At 41.5% G+C, this 20,169-nt stretch overlaps 1 protein-coding gene across 2 annotated transcripts; it reads left to right on the top strand.

Moving 5' to 3' along the window:
- The first annotated feature begins 2,830 nt into the window (after positions 1 to 2,830).
- On the top strand, positions 2,831 to 20,082 carry abcg2d (ATP-binding cassette, sub-family G (WHITE), member 2d). Of its 2 annotated transcripts, none has more exons than XM_012818874.3 (16): positions 2,831 to 3,854; positions 5,555 to 5,781; positions 7,456 to 7,515; positions 7,879 to 7,993; positions 8,166 to 8,318; positions 9,060 to 9,217; positions 9,502 to 9,653; positions 9,841 to 9,942; positions 10,667 to 10,917; positions 13,581 to 13,663; positions 15,351 to 15,440; positions 15,686 to 15,810; positions 16,025 to 16,179; positions 16,539 to 16,628; positions 16,930 to 17,027; positions 18,772 to 20,082. In XM_012818874.3, exons 2-16 carry the CDS (start codon positions 5,570 to 5,572, stop codon positions 18,917 to 18,919), a joined length of 1,992 nt encoding a protein of 663 aa, XP_012674328.2. In that variant the 5' UTR covers positions 2,831 to 3,854; positions 5,555 to 5,569; the 3' UTR covers positions 18,920 to 20,082. The 2 variants fall into 2 exon arrangements, with proteins under 2 accessions (XP_012674328.2, XP_031415821.1); XM_031559961.2 differs by having other exon boundaries at positions 2,831 to 3,850.
- The last annotated feature ends 87 nt before the right edge of the window (positions 20,083 to 20,169 follow it).

The raw sequence follows: 20,169 nt of genomic DNA on the forward strand, positions 1-20,169 counted from the left end.
GGCCAGTCATGTTTGACATCAGCCAGCAATAAATCAAAGTTACAAAACGGCAGATAACTTGTTTCATAACGTGAACGTGTGGTGTTATGAAAATCGGAATTATGTCAACATTCACTCTTACAAAAGCATACATTTGTAACTAGCCATGTGTGAAGGTCAACGAACTAAAGTCAAACTCAAACCAAAAACAGACAAAACCAGCCAGAAAGACATGTTATCTAATATATTACATACTGTAGTCTATCCATTATCCTTTGTATTACTACAACACTTCTATTCCCATAATGTGCAGAGTAAATAGCATAAGAGGTCTGTTTATTGTGCATGTAGCCGGGCTGGATGTGTTTCTGAATTCTGAAGTTGTTTTTCCCTTGCTTTCTCTGTCTGTGTGTTTGTATTTTTCCCCTCTGTGGATCTGGGGTTCAGTGGTGGCTGTGGCGTGACGTTGTGTTTGGGGTACCACGCTAAGATCCTGGTTTTACCCCATCCTCTGCCTCTTCAAGAATTGTCCGGAGGCAGAGGTTGTGTCTTATTAAAATGTGTATTGCTTCTGTCTTCATGTTCACCAGATGTATTACGTTATCTATAATATTGTATCTTGTATTGAGTTATGCAGGAGTCTTTTTTTTGTTGACTTCGATGTATTTTTCGGTAAATTTGCAGAGTGATAAATATTCCCGCAATGGGATACAATTTGGTACCATGTAAAAAAAAAAAACGTGTGGGCCTGTCTGTTCAAGCAACAGCCGGGCGTTCTGTATGTGTGTATTGCAAGTGTGTTTTTACAGGCGGCCACGGTTGGAGTGGGTCGCAGCTCCTACCTGCTGCAGGTCGTGTGTCGTGCCGTTGACAACTCTCGCTCTTTAAGCACTGTCCCGCGGTAGAGGAGCTCTGACGCGGCTTGCTGGCTTCCAGCCTGACTTTGTTTATTTAAGTTTTAAGTTTAATTTGTAAATGCATTTAATATTTTTGCTGTACACTAAAGCATGAATTACTCAGACATTACAACAAACATATTGCTCTTTCCAAAATGTATTGAAATATAGTTTAATAATAAATGTAAACTATAGCCTTTTATTTTCCCAATCAGTATTTTTATTGAGAGTTACTGTATCCATAAAACTGGACTCTATGGAGGGTGGCGAAAGAAAGTTATTGTTTGAGGAGATCCACATGAAGGTTCCTTAAGATGTGACAAAGGGTTTTTAATGGTCATTTGAGACCAAAAAAGAGCTTTCTGGACCATCCTCAAAGTGCTACATATGTCGTAAATCTGTAACTGGCAATGAATCAAGAAACACCATCTTAATAATTAATTGGCAGTGGTAACATCATGCTGTGGGGATATTTCCTGTCTGTAGGAATTGGGAAGCTTTTTAGTATTGAAGGTTGAATGAAAAAGAAATATTGCAAGAAAACTTGTTGCTGTCTTGGGAGAGGGATTTTCTTTCAGTTGGACAATTACCCAAGCAACACATTACATTACATTTAGTCATTTAGCAGACGCTTTTATCAAAAGCGATGTACAAAGAAGAGAGCAATCGAGCTACGAGCAACAATAAATACTATTTTACATAACTAATAGAGTGCAGGAAAGTGCAGGAATGTAACTACTGTAAGTGCAAGTTAAGTACTAGTAGAAGTGCAAGTTGTGCAAGTTACACTGAAAAACTGTAAAGTGAATCTTCTGGAATGGCTCTGTCAAAGTCCTGATCAAAATCCTACTGAAAATCCGTGGCACTACAGATGTGGACAAAATTGTTGGTACCCTTCCGTTAAAGAAAGAAAAACCCACAATGGTCACTGGAATAACTTGAAACTGAAAAAAAGTAATAATAAATAAACATTAACTGAAAATGAACTAATGGAAATCAGACTTTGCTTTTGAATTGTGGTTCAACAGAATAATAAAAAAAAATAAACTAATGAAACTGGCCTGGACAAAAATGAAGGTACCCTTAGAAAAGATTGAAAATAATTTGACATGTTAAACTAAGGTGTGTCCTCTAATCAGCATTACAGGTGTCTTCAAACTTGTAATCAGTCAGTCTGCCTATTTTAAGGGTGAAAAGTAGTCACTGTGCTGTTTGGTATCATGGTGTGTACAACACTGAACATGGACCACAGAACGCTAAGGAGAGTTGTCTCAGGAGATTAGAAAGAAAAGTATAGACGAGCATGTTAAAGGTAAAGGCTATAAGACCATCTCCAAGCAGCTTGATATTCCTGTGACTACAGTTGCACATATTATTCAGAAGTTTAAGGTCCAGGGTACTGTAGCCAACCTCCTTGGAAGTGGCCGCAAAGGGAAAATTGATGACAAATTGAAGATACGGGTAATACGAATTGTAACCAAAGAGCCCAGAACAACCTCCAAAGAGATTAAAGGTGAACTCCAAGATCAAGGTACATCAGTGTCAGATCGCACCATCCGTCGCAGTTTGAGCCAAAGTCGACCGAGGAGGACACCACTGTTGAAAGCAAATCATGAAAAAGCGAGACTGGAATTTGCCAAAATGCATATTGACAAGCCACAGGGCTTCTGGGAGAATGTCCTTTGGACAGATGAGACAAAACTGGAGCTTTTTGGCAAGTCACATCAGCTCTAAGTTAACAGACGCAAAAATGAAGCATACAAAGAAAAGAACACTGAACCTACTGTGAAACATGGAGGAGGCTCGGTTATGTTCTGGGGCTGCTTTGCAGGGTACAATGAAATCTCAAGACTATCAAGGCATTCCGGAGTGAAATGTGCTGCCACGTGTCAGAAAGCTTGGTCTCAGTCGCAGGTCATGGGTCCTCCAACAGGATAATGTCCCAAAACACACAGCTAAAAACACCCAAGAATGGCTAAGAGCAAAACATTGGACTATTCTGAAGTGGCCTTCTATGGGCCCTGATCTAAATCCTATTGAACATCTGTGGAAGGAACTGAAACATGCAGTCTGGAGAAGGCACCCTTCAAACCTGAGACAGCTGGGGCAGTTTGCTCACAAGGAGTTGGCCAAAATGCCTGTTGACAGTTGCAAAAGTCTCATTGAAAGTTACAGAAATCGCTTGATTGCAGTGATTGCCTCAAAAGGTTGTGCAACAAAATATTAAGTTAAGGGTACCATCATTTTTGTCCTGGCCAGTTTCATTATTTTTTTTTTTTTAAATTATTCTGGTTTTTTATTTCAGTACATTTGTATTTATTATTACTTTTGTCAGTTTCAAGTTATTTCAGTGACCATTGTGGGTTTTTTCTTTAATGGAAGGGTACCAACAATTTTGTCCGGGTCTGTATAGTCCATGAATGCCATCCCATCAACCTAAATCTTTTATAAAAATTCTACCCAGAATAATGGGGGGAGACACTGCAAAAGAACAATGTGTAAAGCTGGTACTTTCACTTCAGAATACTTAAGGATGTTATTTAGTAGAGAAACAACTTATTTAGCCTTTAGACATATGCTACAATATAAGTGTTCAGATAAATATGTCAGTATCTTTTGGAAACCAGAAAATAGTGATGACTTCAGAGGGGTTGAATACTTTTGCAAGCCACTGCACTTAAACAGGCCTCCAAAGGCAAAACGCGTAGCCTAGTTAAATGTAGCATATGGTCTAGGGGTCTAGGCCCATAGCATAACATTCTTCTTTATACCTGTGACTGTGACTTAAGTCACACTGAAGTTTTCACGGATCATCTGAGGCGAATGTGCTCTGCCCACCTCCCGTTTAATTCAACAGCTTCTGGAGTCTATATAAGCAACGCGTGGTATGGCACTGAGTAAATCCACTTGAGGACACTCCGGGAACAATTGCAAGGAAAAGTCTGCCTGTTACCTCGAAACTGAATTTCTTCAAGGCAGGTAAGGCATTTTGTCTTTTTTGTGTCTACATTGGGCCAGTTTCAGCAGTCGTGGTTAGAGCGCTCGCCTATTCTCCTATTCCACATTGTAGTCTAAGCTCGCGAGGCATAACGCGCGGATCTGTCGAGGAAACTGCCGGTGACACCTCGCGCTTACGGCAAGCTTTCGTAACCGTAGCCTAACATGTGCACATTTTATTTTCCCTATGAATACTGTCAAATCATGTTGTGGAGTCATTTTTGACCGGTTTATTTAGTGGAAAGTCCTTGTCGATGGCTACTGTTCCCCCAACCCTTAGGGTGCCAAATTCATCAGTTTGTTTGAACAGGGAATGTATGTAGCAAAGTAAGCGCCCATACATTCCTCTCAGAGTGATGCTTAGCCTATCTTGTATACGGGAACTACTTGAACTGTGAAGGGTAGTATGAAAACTGTTAGCCCTTAAAACTCACTTCTCAGAAGAATGCTTCAAATATATTGCGTTTCACGATCTACAGAGGTCTAGTATGACAACTACCACCCAAACATGAGGTGTGTCGTTACAGTGCGTTTGTGAGAGAAGCTACCTCAGTTCGTACTCAGGCAATGATCAATGATGACATGCGATAGACTTGCAATAGCTTTAACTTCCATGTGAGGAAGGATCCTAACCCTTTTGCTCTCTGTGTTACTGTCTCTTTGAATCACTGAGATCGTTTGCACAACATCTCCAAACTCTGGATTCTCGCCACTCTCCAACTCTGCTGTTAGGTCGCATGATGTTGATTTCTGAACATCCCATAATTGAATACACTCAGATATGTGGATGGTGAACAATGTAGCCAATGTCTGTCACTGCTCAGCTTTTGAAGAGCTTGCACGACGATAATAGTTATAGTCATGACTATGAGCTTCAGAAAGGTAGTAGTGGGAACACCAATAGTGAAGATGACTCTGCACACTGCCTGGCATTATTGAACAGAGCACCTGTGCCCCTGAATGCCACTGCTGATGCTCCGCATCTATCACATTTTACTTGCTCATTTAGATCATGTTAAAACAAAGAGAAAGAAACTTATCTGCAGTCAACTCAACTTGCTGTTTCACTTATTTATTTAATTTGCCCATATTTACATTTTGTACAGGTGTTTGTCATATCATTAGCACAAACCTCAGCCATCTGTTTTTCTTTTGTTTTCTTTAATGATTTACACATATTAGACTAATGTAAAAAATTCAGTCATTTTCTACAGAAACAGACACTGAAACTGGAACATAAACATAATTTTCTACAGTTTCTTTACAGTTACAGGCACAGGTCTATCTCTGTAGGGATCCTTTCCATGTTGTCAGACACAAGTCTTGACTTGACTTGTCAGGCCTGTCAGTGGCAAAAACAAGCAGTTCATTTTGACGCAGATGCCTTCCCCATGGAAGTAAATTTACATTTAGCTGTTGCCGGTTATAGTGTTCTAGCTGAATACTGAATCGATCTTCAATTGTCCTTAGTAAAGGTTTGGACCTGAAAAGATCTATGAAATAGGGCCCAGGTAATGTGAAAAATCCCAAAGTTTCCCTTTAACAAGTGGGTTCTCTGTTTAGTAAGCTCAAATATAATTCACAGACTGACAACCACTACATAGGATTGAATTGGCACTGCTTTCTCCATGCTGTTGCCTTGTCACACATGTAACTGTAGTTGCAAATTTGGTTTGGTACAGAGACGGCCATAGGAGATGGCGGATCGGGCAAATCATGTCAACATACAGGTGGTTGAGGACATGGGCACCAATGGCCTGGTAGGGCCAAAGGTCATCACTATGGAAACAGGCAAGACTCAGCGTGGTGCTGTTGTCAGCTTTCACAACATCCAGTACAAAGTGGAACTCAAGAGTGGACCCCTATGTAAAAGGAAGACCACCGCTAAGGAGATACTTGTAGATCTCAGGTGAGTCCAAACCGTATAGCCACTCCCTTTAAAACAGTAGTTTACATAATGCTGTGTTATATAATGTATGACATATTATGTAAAGTGAGAAAGACCGTAGCTCTCATCTAGCTTTTTTATGTCACTGAAGAATATAACTTGTTTAAGTTAGGTTAGGACTGAAGTTAGCCTCACATATAAATAACAAATGCCTTCGTCAGTATTAATGACATGTTTACTGTATCCTAAAACTGAGAAAAAAGACAATCCTGTACCTGTATTTCTGAATCAAAATCATGAATTAAACAACAGCCTAACACAAAGGATAGATAGATCCACAGCTTATTGTAATTGTACATGTTTTAACTTGGTAGTTGTGGGTCCCAATGGCAGTAAATGCCTCTGACGTTTCCCAGGGCAGCTCGAATGCATAATTTTGCCTTTCTCCATAGTGTTAATTATAGGCTATTAAGCATGCCTCCTTGCGTATAATCTCTTTGATATACCAGAGTGCAGCCTGCCAGGGAATGGAATTAAATGTTGTCACGTGAGAGGCGACAAGACTCTACTTCATTTAGTTCCTTTTTTTTTTTTTGGCTGAAGGACTGGTTTGTGTAAGTCCCCGATAGAACCTTTCTTTGCAGTCTGAGTCTGTGGAATGTACCAAATAGATGTCCAAGTGCATTTACTTACCATTAATTCATTTCAATGCTTTTCTAACAGTTAAGTGTATTTCAGATCACACATGGTCACAAATATGCTTTACAGAGACCATGAGATAAGCCCACTATTGCTAAGTGCCCGTAGATGTGTGTTTTGGATGTGTTTTGCTACACTGCTGGGCATGAGTTTGGCACTGCTTTATTAAGTATAGCTACTAAAATCAGTACTGTTCAGTACGGTTCCTGTTAAACAGGAGGACAGGCTTGTATATTACTTCTGTTACCTTCTTGAGTAACAAACCTTTACAGTGTAACTAATATTATTGCTATTCTAATTAATACTGCTGAACACCTATATAGTAGACATACGCAATGTATGTATATTATATGTTTGTACAATACCCCTATATCCTTGTGCCACATACCACTGGAAAGTGTTATCTGCAAAAACATTTGGCTGCCAAATACAAATGAAGTGCAGTGATATTTGGTTACCAAATGGAATTCGTTGCCAAGTGTGAGGATGGTCTATGTGCTCTACTCTTCTCCTGACACCTTCAGGCCAAGGCCAGGTAATTGGCTCGGCTGTTGAGAAGCTGGATTATAGCACTTTTACTCAAAGAACTGCCCAATTCAATCGTCCTGCACCGCAGCTAAAGATTTTGGCGTGAAGGCAAGGTTTGTTCAATAAATGAATAAATGTGCTCTGTCCAAATTTGACTTTGGGTGAAAGTTTGCTTTGCGTGACTGTGTTATATCTGTGCACACTCCGTAGGGTGTTGTCCTTTTTCATCTACTGATTGTTTCACTGTTTTTGAAATATTTGTTTACATCCCAAATTTGAATGAAAGTAAAATGACTATTAACGTTTTACTCCTGTCTACTGGCCATAACGTTTAACAAAAACACGCTATTATCAGACCTGACTTCACTCTATCTGAAAGTGTCTCTTATGCCCTAGTGCACTTGAGGAATTTGACAAAACCAGTGAGTTAACTCTGATCAGATCTCTCTCTCTCTCTCTCTTTTTCAGTGGGATCATGCGACCTGGTTTAAATGCTATTTTAGGACCCACAGGAAGCGGGAAGTCTTCGTAAGTACATTGAGACATTGAGACATTAAACCTTACGAACATTTTAAAATCCACAAATGCACTCCCCCCTTACCAGGACTGCTCAGTCCTTCACTGAAGATAATATTTATTATTATTATTATTATTATTGTTATCATTTACTTATTTTTAAGAATTACTTCCCTCCTTATGTAGTTACATGATTTTATATGTGTGCACTGTATTACCGTATGTCAGTTCCTGTGAAATGCCATCACTCATGCAAGAGGGGTAACCTGGATGCTCTAGCCCTTCCATGAGAGAATCAGAAGCCGTAAAATGTTATCTATGTGCGCTTGACGTTATCTACCCTTACCTATACACATTACTTCATTATTTCTTAAGGTTCCTGGATGTGTTGGCTGCCAGGAAGGACCCAACAGGTCTCTCAGGAGAAGTGTTAATAGATGGAGCACCCCAGCCCCCCAACTTTAAGTGCCTGTCTGGCTATGTGGTCCAGGTAGCATATACTTCCTGGCTCTCACTGTCTGCATACAGTATACTCGCAGAGAAATGGCATACTCTGTATGGCTAATGCCGTACCCCATACTATGAGACCCTGTATTGTTATGTCTGTAATGCAGAGGTTTGAGTGGTGGTGTGGTGGTGGTGTTTGTGTTTTTTCTCTGCAGGATGATGTGGTGATGGGAACGTTGACTGTTAGGGAGAATCTGCGTTTTTCCGCAGCGCTGCGTCTGCCCGCCTCAGTGGACCAGAGGGAGAAGGAGACGCGTGTCAACCGGCTCATCGAAGAGCTGGGACTCAGCAAGGTGGCTGATTCAAAGGTGAGGACACTGTCTTTAAAACAATTCAAAATAAAAATCTCTCTCTCTCTCTCCTAGTAAGGTTTCTGGGTGATTATAGATCACTCTGAGGACCCAGAGAAAAGACTGCTGAATTTCCTTGGGATATAGGCATGTTGAATTGTCGAAATAACTGAAAGCTGTCATAGAATTTCCCCAGATTCTCTTGGAGAGAAATCCTTAACATGCAACCGCTTGCCTTTTATCATCACGTGCATTTGTTCGAAGGCTTGGAAGTCAGCCACGTTTGTGTTAAGGTGGCAAACACATGGACAATTACACTTGCATAACTCACAGTTACGGGTAACTGAACACACACAAGAGACTCCATAGCCACTCATCGCCCCACAACACACTCACGGGCAGATACACATAAACAGAGCATATTTCTCTTTGTTCCACACATACATATACACAGAAACTCTTACCCTTTCCCTCTCCTACTCTCTCTCTCTCAAAGACACACACAGTCCCTTTCTCTCACTCCTACTTGGATAAGAATGATCTTATTTATATTTACTTTCAATAATGTTAAGTTGAATGAGCTGAGCATAATATAAAAAAGAAATCTTCAAAATTAGTCTGTTTGTAGTAGCTGTGTGTTTTCTTGAACATGTGTTTTTTTTTTCATGTCAGGTGTGTTGTATTTTCTGTATATGTTTGTGTCTGTGTGGGGGTGTGCTGTGTGTGTTAATATGTTTTGTGATCTTGTGCGATGTGCAGGTGGGCACCCAGCTGATCCGGGGCATCTCTGGAGGAGAGCGTAAAAGGACCAACATTGGCATGGAGCTGATCATCGACCCCTCTGTTCTGTTCCTGGATGAGCCTACCACTGGTCTGGACGCCAGCACAGCCAACTCAGTCCTGCTGCTGCTTAAGAAGTACAGACATGTTAAACCCATGCATATGATGCAGATACTCACACACACATATACACAACTAGTCATTCACAGAGACCCACACATGCAAATACAAACAGAAAGGAACGTAAACATTGGTTTGTGCCCACATCATATGTGTAGAGGTATAGTCCTTCAAAATAAAACAAACAAATGCCATGCAGTAACATTACCTGTAAAATGGAATAAACAGAAGCCTAAATTATAAAATAACATTCTTGTCTGAGGCCAGAAATTATAAGTCTAACTCTTTTGTGTTCCTCTAGGATGGCTAACCATGGACGCACCATTATAATGTCTATCCACCAGCCGCGGTACTCCATCTACCGCCTCTTTGATTCCCTTACCCTGCTGGTCAGCGGCAAACAGGTGTATCATGGGCCAGCCCAGAATGCACTGGACTACTTTGCTAATATAGGTCAGAGCTATGTGTACTGTTCTGCTGCACCTCCATAATCAATAATTCTGCTTAGTTCAGACTTCTTAGAAGTCTGTGCAGCAAAACCGATCACAGGTCAATGCAGTTGACAGGCAGGATAGACCTGTCATGCTTTCCATGAAAATAAACGTCTGTGTTTGCTCACACTTCTGATATTGTTCCTCAGGTTACGCATGTGAGGCACATAACAACCCGGCAGACTTCTTCCTGGATATCATCAATGGAGACTCCACGGCAGCCACCCTTAATAAGATGCATACCTCTGGAGGTACAGTTATGTTGTGCTGCATGTGTGTCTAGTGGCAGACACAGGGAGTGGCAGAGAGACTCTTGTGCTCTTTTTTTACATACATACTATTTTATCTGACATGGTGTCGGTGTAGTAATTGCAACAATACAAGATCACCTTGTTCACTTTCTAAAAGGGTGGGAATCTCCTATTTCTAGTGTGTTTCCCTGCCAACTAGCATAAGCCCATACGAGAAATTAGACACAAAACAAGCACATTATGAAGAGCAGAGGCTTTGATATGGCCTGATGCAGTCAGACAGATGAACCTTAAAACTCAGCGGTGAGCATTGGACAATTTCCCACTCAGGATGTCTGGATGTTGCCAAATCTTTAATCTGGAATCAATAATATTGGGCTCCTCTAAGTGAATAGCAAGAGGGTCAAACAGTGGGACTGACTAGGTTTTCTTTTAATAACTTAAAAGTAACTAGGGGAAAAAAACATTGCGCCCATATAATCATCATTGCATTTAGAATAATATGAAGCAATATAACAATGTTCTCGGTCACACCTGATAAGTGGATTCATGCCCTTCATCTTATGAGGCCTGAAGTAGACCTATACCTTTTCTGAAAGCTGTGTATGTTGCTTGTAGCTTTGTGTTACCATGTTTGTACAGTTTGAGGAGAACCCTGAACCATGTTTGTTCTGACTTGTAAAGTTTGAGGAGAACCCTGAACCATGTTTGTTCTGACTTGTAGAGTTAGACTTTGAGGAAGGAAGCAGCAACCGACGGAGTATTGAGGACCGATTGGTCGAAGAGTACCGTAACTGCAGCTATGCCCGCAACACCAAGGCCGAACTGGAACGCATCACCAATGGCAGAGACTACACAACTCTACACAAGGCCCGCACCATCACCTACAACAGCTCATTCCTGCATCAGCTGAAGTGGGTGCTCAAAAGAACCTTCCGGAACCTCATGTTGAACCCACAGACCTCCGTGGCTCAGGTAATCAATGTTGTTAAATGCCTGAAAAAAAGATACAAGCTAATAGATCAAACTGTAGAAAATGCTGCAACTTGCCTTGCTACCAACCTTGAATGTAAAGATGCAGAGGTGGGGGGAAAATGTATGTAGCAAACAGCTCCTTGACAAATTAAGCCACATATTTGCAAAGATAATCAAGAATCCACATTCTGCTTAGTGTACTTAGTTATATGTTTTAAGGAGGACACTCTCTTGACCACAACATTTTTGTTAGATGTTGACAAAGACTTTGTCTAAAGAACTATAAACTGCCTGGCTGATCACTGTTATCCTGACTGGCTGCTTCCTCAGGTCAGGTCAAAGCATGAGTGCGACCCTGGGGTCAAAAAGTTGAATCTGATGAACTAAACACCTCAGGAGAACTTGTGTGAGAGCAGGGGAGAGCATACGAGGACCTTTGTCTTTTTTTTTTTTTTTTTGCTTGTTATATTCAGCACTAGTTTAACTTGCTTGCAGAAGTACCGAATCTAAGCTAAAACACACACCACATTATCATAGGCACGCTCTCAATCCTCAGAGACTCCTGAGCAGCTGTTTAGCATCATGCCATGCTACTTATGGACTGAGGTACTGTTTGGCACCAAACACAGTGAAATGTTTCACCACTCCATCCCTTCCTAAATAGAAAGAAAGAAATCAGAAAAGAAAAGGAAACAATTTTGTGAGATCCTGACGCTGACGACCTTATGACAGGACTTACCCGGCTTGAGTAAGTGACTCAAGAGTAAGCCTGGTACTAATTGCCCACCCCGCCACCCTGTCCGTCTCTGAAAGGGAACTTTATGCCCTCATTAGCCCCCCCCCCCCCCCCCACTGCAGTGAAATGCCAGCCACTGGAGCCCTCACTTGAAGCATTATTAACAGCTAATGGGCTCACGGATGAACCAGACTAATCCAGGGCGTCCTGGCCTCCTAATCAGATTTTGTGACTGCAGTGACCCCTTGGTTGCCCCCTTTGGCTGGGATCTGAAGTGATATCATATCTGGCAGGTGGAGAAAGGGAAGGCATTGGGAGAGAGCGGTGCGGTGGGGTGGGGTGGGGTGGGGTGGTGAGGGATAGAGCGGTTTAGTGTCACATGACTGGGGCCTCACCTCTGTGGTGGTATGTGTTTGTATCTGCTGGCCAGGGATCAGGGAGTTTTAAACTGTCTATCCCCTGTCAGTCGAGTGAAGATTTTATTTTACATCTCCAATCCTCTCACCCCCATCCTGCTTCACCACCAACTCAAATGTTTCCATGTTTGTCCAGGCATTCTCACAGTTCACACCTTTTCCCATTCTTTTTTGACTGTTTTATTCAGTTGGCCTCCTCATGACTTCAGAGGCTCCATTCCTCAGTATGGAGAGGGTTGGTGGCTGTGGGAACAATTCTCAGGGGGGGGGGGGGGGGAAACCCTACCACCACCCTCTATCCACCCTACTCATATGTGTGAACAAGGCCAAAGATACGTCAACATTCTTGGAAGACTAATCCCCTATGCTAGCCCCTCACAGCGAGTGTTCCGGTTCTCTTCACAGATCAACTGGCTTCATGTAGGTCATGTGTGCCTCCTCCTCCATAGTAAGTGCATGTTACCTTGCATGCAGTTAGTGCTCAATTGTGTGGAAACCCTGGATCCCTTTGTTTTTATGTAATGGAATACAGGGGTGTAAGTTGTTGGCTACATTATCATTGCTAATGGGGCACGTTAGCTGCCAGAGCATGTCACTTGAAGGGTCACGGGACTGTTTGGGACCACAAGGGCTGAGAACATGGCTTTCCAAACTTATGTCAGTCACGGTACAGTCACTCTGCTAGTATAGCAAGTATTCCCTGCCCTCACCAACCAGTAGGAGTCACCAAAACAGTCTACAGTATAGCCCACAACTGCTGCTACAAGAACTGCTCCCAAGGCATGGATGCTCATGTTGATCAACTAGCAGCAGTCTTTCCTGTGCACACTCGGTGATCCTCCCTGATCTTTGCGTTGGTAAAGCACTAGGTTCAGCGCTATGGCCCCCTTCGTTCAGTTCAGTTTAGTTCTGTCCCCAGTTCAGGTCTCAAGGTGTTTTAAAAGAAACTTGGGTTGCGGTCGGATAGTGCGTCCTATCGTCTTTTCCTAACCTTGGTTTTCCTTGATGAGGTGATTTTCCACTTTTCCTTGATGGAAAACATGATGAGGTCAAGGAAATATGTGAAGTAGAATTCACAAGGACTTAAGTGCTAAGAGAATCCGACTGCACTTACACTAGGCTACTAATTATGTGAAGGCGGATGATATTGACATGGGTCACGCTGATCAGATGTTGATTGGGTTGTTGTTGCTGCCGCAAGGACCTGCGGGGCAATACTTTAGTAAAAAGGATGGTCCAGTGTACCCTATGCTGAAGGAGATTGGAAGCACTGAAGCATCTTTCCTAAGCATTTAGAGAACCCTTACCCTAACCCTTTTATCAATGCTGCCACTTGCCACTTATGCTGGTACATACTCCTGGGTCATTTCACTCAGTTAGGAACCTTCCTAAGCAAGAAAGACAGAACAGGGCTTTAACAGCCAAGAGTAAATGTCACATTCTTGTTGCCCATGAGACATGAAGGCCACAACCTTTGACCTCTCTTGTCCTCTTCTTTGTTGTTCCTGTAGCTTGGCGTCACCATCTTCCTGGCTCTCATCGTGGGGGCTATTTTCTTTGGTGTGAAGGATGACCAGAGTGGCATCCAGAACAGGTGAGTGGAAAAATCACTTCATATATATAATATGTGTATATATAGCATGCTATACCCAGTGTGAAGTATGCACATGGATGACAACATGCTCAAAAGAAACTTGCATGCATAATGTAGACACTTGAATCTCAGGTTTTTTCACCTGAAATTGTGATAATTTATTTGATTTCTTAATGCATGACAGTTTTAGTCTTTTCACATGTAAAGATTGAGGACAACCACAACAAAAACCTAAAAAAGAACTTGAACAGTGCACAAACTAAGGAAATTAAAATGAAAACCTCTATAGATTGACAAATTCACAAAGTGGTCTTGTTTTCAGAGTTGAGTACACAGACACAATGGCAAACAGCAAGCCAAGGCCAAAATGGCTGCCAGGGCATTTGATCTGATTAGAGTCCATAGCAGTGTTAAGGAATAGGTCCTTAGATAAATGCTTTAACCTAAAGTGTTATAAGCTGAATAACATACCCTTTGGGACCCTCTTTAAGGTAAGAGGCTTACACTTGCCACTTAATCACACGCAATGCACATTATTTGATTGGGCCAATTACTGGCCCCATTTCTTGTGCTTTGAGGTGCAGTGGAGCACATACGGTCTACACACGCACACGCACACAGACACAAGCATGCACGCACACGCGCACACACACAGACACACACACACACACACACACACACACACACACACACAGGCATGCACTTATACACATAGTTTCATACGTTTTCATGTCATGATTTATATGTGCACAACATCAATCAAATGATCCAGCTCTTTCCTCACCTTGGCTGGCTCATGGCGGTGTGTTTCTCATGCCTGAACTGGCTAAATGGAAGGATTTAAATTTTAATGCCACTCCAGTCACTTGACATTTCGTCTGGCTTAGAAAAACCCTTGAATTGTATTATGGTTTGGTTTGTCATTATTCAACAAATATGTAGGAATGTAAGAACCACAGTAATCCATAGGTCATGGGTTTTTATTTGTGTGCATTGATTTATTCACAATAACATGAGGCTCATTTGCCACAGTATGAGTACAGTTGGTTTAAAGAAGCGGAGTTATTTATTCATCATGGAGACGCTACAGCTCAGCACAGTGCACAGCACAACCTAAACTAACCCTCAAAGCATAGCAGTGTCTCCCTGCCTTTGGCCTTTGGCAGTCCTGCTTTTGGACGTATTTATGTACTCAGACACGTAGGGCCAGCAACCGTCAATATTGTCGTGTACATACAGTACATGGCCTTAATATATACATCCTCTCTGAATAGCTAGTAGAGAGCATGACACCACAGGTTAAAGCAACAAGAGACAGTATGCAACATTTTACCACTTTTTGAACTATGTTTTACTGGCAACTAGTTTTGGTACTATCCTCCAATTCATTTTGCTGGTATGCGGTCATGTGAAGGATTCCCACTGACCACCCAGGCTAAGTGCTTTGTTGTTCCAGCTTTCACAACACAACATCGCCAGCTACCCTGTGTCACTTAAAGACACCTGTTAGCATGCTACCAAGGTTTTAGGACCAACTGTGCTGTGTTTTGCATGCCATTTAGTCCAGTTGTAAAGGTGTAAGGAAAAGTTACATTGTACCATATTTTTGTAATTATAAAAAAAATTCAGTTTCTTAAATGTTGTACAGCAGTGGGGTTTTACAAGGTGTGCTGATCTCCTTCTGCAGATTCGGTGCATTGTTTTTCATCACAACCAACCAGTGTTTCAGTACGCTCTCAGCTGCTGAGCTCTTCATCACCGAGAGGAAGCTCTTCATGTATGTACCACAATGTGTGTGCGTGTGTATGGCTTGTCATGCACAGGTGCATTTGTCATTAGGGGTTTCAGGAGGATTACTTGATATTATATTGATGTATTGCCAATACGTGATATAAATTCCCTCCTTTAGTCAAGTGGCTTTCTCTTATATAAACAGTGCTGATGTGTAAATAAGGGTTTCTGCATTTTATTTGGAGGCTTAAGTCCCTGATCTGAGAGACGATCTATGTTATCTCTCTCCAGTCATGAGTACACTAGCGGTTACTACAGGATCTCTGTCTACTTCCTGTCCAAGATTCTGTCTGACATCATCACTCTGCGCACAATGCCATCAGTCATCTTCACTTGTGTGGTGTACTACATGATTGGTATGTCTGCTTGTATTATTAGTCCACAGCAATAGTTAACAGTAACCAGTAAGCAGTAGTCACTATTACAGTTATTTAGTGGCTGTAGATGTGTTTTACTTGATTATAGATGGTTGAATGGTGATTCTACATTGGAAATGCAAGCTTCTACCATTAAGAAATCACTGTGTAATGTTCATCACTCAAGAGTTGAAGTTACAGTGTTATTTGACAGGGTTCAAGCCCACTGCTGGGGCCTTCTTCCTCTTCATGTTCACGGTGACCCTGGTGGCCTACACCGCCACGGCCATGACCATGGCCATCTCAGCCGACCAGACGGTGGTGGCAGTCGCCAACATCTTCATGACCATCAGCTTCGTCTTCATGATGGTGAGTGCACCTCCTCGGACACATCACTTACATTCAACACTAATTTCCTGACAGATGACCAATACCAAATATGACCTATAGAACTAAGGACCGAAAGAGAGAGAGAGAGAGAGAGATTGATCCTGCTTTAAAGTTTAAACACATACAGTATGTCTTCCTTGGTTGGTTTTGCAAATGGCAGATTAGCCCATCTCAGTAAGTTCTTGTGTTGATATCAAGATTCCTGAATATTTGCTATGATTTTGACAGGATGTCATAGCAATTTATAGAGCGCATACTTTTCCTCCAATTCTGTACTCTATGGTACCGAATCCTTAAAGCATCTAATTGTTGTCAGCTTTGGCATATTTGTTCTATAGATATTCTCTGGCCTACTGGTGAGATTGACCAGTATCATGGACTGGCTGGCCTGGCTGAAGTACTTCAGTATTCCTCGCTACGGCTTAACAGTAAGTACAAGTATTGCTAGCTCCCTACAAAACAGGATGAGGTACAGGAACATTCAAGTAACAAAAAAGATAGAGCCACAGGCATTGTAACACAAACGCTCACCTGATTCAAATGCTCGATGTATGGATTTGAAAAAGACAGTTTCAAAAAGACAGAAACCAAGTGGTAATATTCAATATTTACTTTACTAGTCAAACTTTTTTGTTCACTATTTGACTAAAAAGCATAATGAGCAAGAGAGTTAAATAAAACGTAAACCTGTTAAAGCATTTCTTGTGTTCACCATGTTCGTTTGAACAGGCTTTGGAGATAAATGAGTTTGTGGGTCTGGAATTCTGCAAAAACCTCTCCATCACCTCTCGCATGAACAACTGCACCATAAACCCTGTCGAGCTGACGTAAGTACACACGGGGCATACACACATACAAGTATGTGTTCAGGCACACTTAAGCACAGAAGCACACGCACACACAAATATGCATGCATACTTGCATTAGAACAGCGGTACTCAATAGGCGGACCGCGGTCCGGATCCGGACCCAGACGCAATCAAATTTGGACCGAAGCCAAATTCAACATTCTACTTTAATCACGATCCAAGCGAGTTTTCATTGGTGTGTGATTTCGCGCTATATATAGTTTTCCAACTCGATGTGGTTTCAATCTTCCGTGTCCAATCCAGAGGTCCAATCAGGAGCTGTAATAACAGTCACTATGACAACTCACTCACTCAATGTTGACCACGAGCTCTGTGGGTCACGCAGGTTGTGTGTGTCAAAGGCAACAAGATAGAGGTAACAACAAGGCAGGTAGATTTGTGAACGGTATCTTTTTTCTCAGCAAACGGAAATCATCGCGTGCTTTAAACCCGACAAAAAAAGTAAAAGTTGATTCCAAAAATCGCTAATTTAAGACAGAGTGGACTGACAAGTATGCATTTGTGCTGCGTGTGGGGAGCACAAAACCGACGTGTTTAATCTGCAACGAGACGGTTGCCCTTGTCAAAAGTGGTAACGTGAAACGTCACTATGAAACAAAGCATGCACACTTTGAACAAAAATACCCGCAGAACTCTGAGGTAAGGGGCAGAAAAATAAACCATCTGCAATCATACCAAGCAACATGCAGTGTAATAGTTAGATCAGCCACACAACAAGAGCGTGCATACCTCAACATACTGTTGTGAGTCTGCCTTTTCAACCATGAATATGGTGAAAAACAAATACAGGAGCACACTCATTAATGAACACTTACATCAGTGCTTCCGCCTGGCCTTCACACCTTTCATGCCCAAGTTTAAACCACAAAAAAGTGTCACCTTTCACACAAATAAGGCCACATCACCTTTTGTGCATAGTTCGAACGTTTTTGTTGGAGTTATGTTTTTGGATTTTGACCTTCACTGTTCCGGACCCTGGACTGAATGGAAATTTGGCGAGTGGACCTTTTGGGTTTCTAATTGAGTACCCCTGCATTAGAAGATGCACTCAACATTAGAAATTAATAACTTCAATGGCGGTAGATGTGACATGCCTCCATTTTTAAAGGTATTGCATTCCTGTCACTCAGTTGTCACGCTTTTTAAAATTCAGATGCAGTGGTCTGCAATTATTAAATCCCTGAATAGTCGATTGCTTATGTTTATCCCAGTCCTCTGACTGTGAACTGCACTGTCTTTCCTGCGCTTAGAGCTCTCTGGCGCCATCTCTTGACAGATACCCAGCAGTGCACATCATTTCCATCTAGGGATCCCAACTCATATGCTCTCATGACTAGAGCCAGAAATTCACAGAAATTCATAGTGTTAAGTACAGTCTGGCATACTTAGAGACGAAAAGTTCATATTTCATATTTATAGGAAAACTAAAGTTATGGTTGAAGTGAAGATTATGGATGGGTAAGTACAGGAAATCAAAGTGCTGTCATACTAAATAGTGTGTTACACTAACTAGTGCTGTCCCTTGTTAGTGTAACACTAGTTAGAGTGAGTTACACTGTATGTAGTTAGTGAAGTACACAAACATTACATTTGAAATGTAAGGGTGACCAATGGTGTCTGAAAATTGATCCTGTATGTGGTGTGCTGCAACTACTGCACTGTCTGTTATGACTAATTGGCTGCTGGTCCATCTCATTTGTAGTTGCACAGGCGAGCAGCACCTGAAGGCCCAGGGCATTGATTACTCCACATGGGGGTTATGGGAGAACCACGTGGCTCTGGTAGTGATGACCATCATCTTCCTCACCATTGCCTATGTGAAGCTGCGCTTCATGAAGAAATTCACATGATCACATAGGATTCAACAGCTCACCCATTATGCTGAGTAGTTCTGCTGTTTTGGTAAATCACACTGCACTAGCAAGAAGAAATAAAACTGCCCATGTGTACAGTGTTGAACACAGGGGTGGGGGGTTTACATTACAACCGAAGTTGAAGTTATTTGTTCTGAAATGTCTCCTTTTTCACTTTGATATTTAATCTCAGTATAATGTTGCTTTATTGTATGTGCTATTTATCCTTACAAATCATATTGCCTTTGTTCTAATTCTAAGCCAAATGTTTCAAAGTATTTAAAAAAAAAAGCTGATCTGAATCATATATGTGTGTGTATATATAGCAAATTGAAGTGCCTTTTATATTGAAGATATGTTTCTGTTTCTTGTGCTTTTTCACATTTTGTTGTAAAACAATACTGAATGTTTTATTGTAATTGTTCGCTTGTGAAATTGAAGTGCATTTTGTATTCAGGATTTTCTGAAAGCTTAATTTAAGTTCTCTTTTTGCTTTGTGTGTGTGCCCTGGCGTCTGTTTGAACTAAAGCTATACTGTTCTGACTGGGTAGTGTTGCTTCCTGATGACAAACTTGCCAAAGACTAACTGTGCAGAATTGGTCTTTGGTCCATCTAGATGTTCTAAAAGCTGTTTCGTGATTTAGTGGGAATACATGTCTGTTTGTTTTTAACACATCACTTTGAAGTGCTCCAAATGTCAAATATGAACAGGTTAATGATGGTCTCAAGGACTCATTGCTGGCAGAGGTCACTGAGTTCTTGACCTTAAATCCAAAGGTCTCACATCATCCTAATCTCTCTTAATCAGTTTAATCAGTCCACATCAACAAACATCAGTCGGTGGATTATCATAACACGATCTCATGGTCTGCACACACATTTCACACCATTGCTGTTGAAAGCCAAATCCAGAGATTTAAACTGAAATCCTTTAAACCCCCCACGGCTGTTCACACCTAAATTATTAGCGATAGGAATCCGTTTTAATGTGAGGAACCCCTGAACTACATGAAGTTAAATCACAACTCAAAATGGTCTTTCTGTGAGATTTTATTGAGTATCAGCACAGTCTCAAGATAACGTCAGGAAATTATATTAAACACACTCAGGCTTACATTAATTCCGCAAAGTACAAAATAGTACCGACAATTTCACATGGGCTTCCCATGAAGCTAAGATGCACTCCAAATCGAAGTTTGTTTCAAGTTACAATGTGTACCATATGTGTTCCAATATAAAAGAGTTAA

This window comes from Clupea harengus, chromosome 22, assembly GCF_900700415.2.
Source record: "Clupea harengus chromosome 22, Ch_v2.0.2, whole genome shotgun sequence".
NCBI lineage: Eukaryota > Metazoa > Chordata > Actinopteri > Clupeiformes > Clupeidae > Clupea > Clupea harengus.

Bases quoted from the DNA above. Each gene is read 5' to 3' on its own strand.
- abcg2d (XM_012818874.3), top strand. From the start codon at position 5,570: ATGGCGGATCGGGCAAATCATGTCAACATACAGGTGGTTGAGGACATG. The intron at 7,994-8,165 runs GTAGCATATACT...TTTTCTCTGCAG, and splicing joins TGTCTGGCTATGTGGTCCAG to GATGATGTGGTGATGGGAAC. The intron at 8,319-9,059 runs GTGAGGACACTG...TGCGATGTGCAG, and splicing joins GCAAGGTGGCTGATTCAAAG to GTGGGCACCCAGCTGATCCG.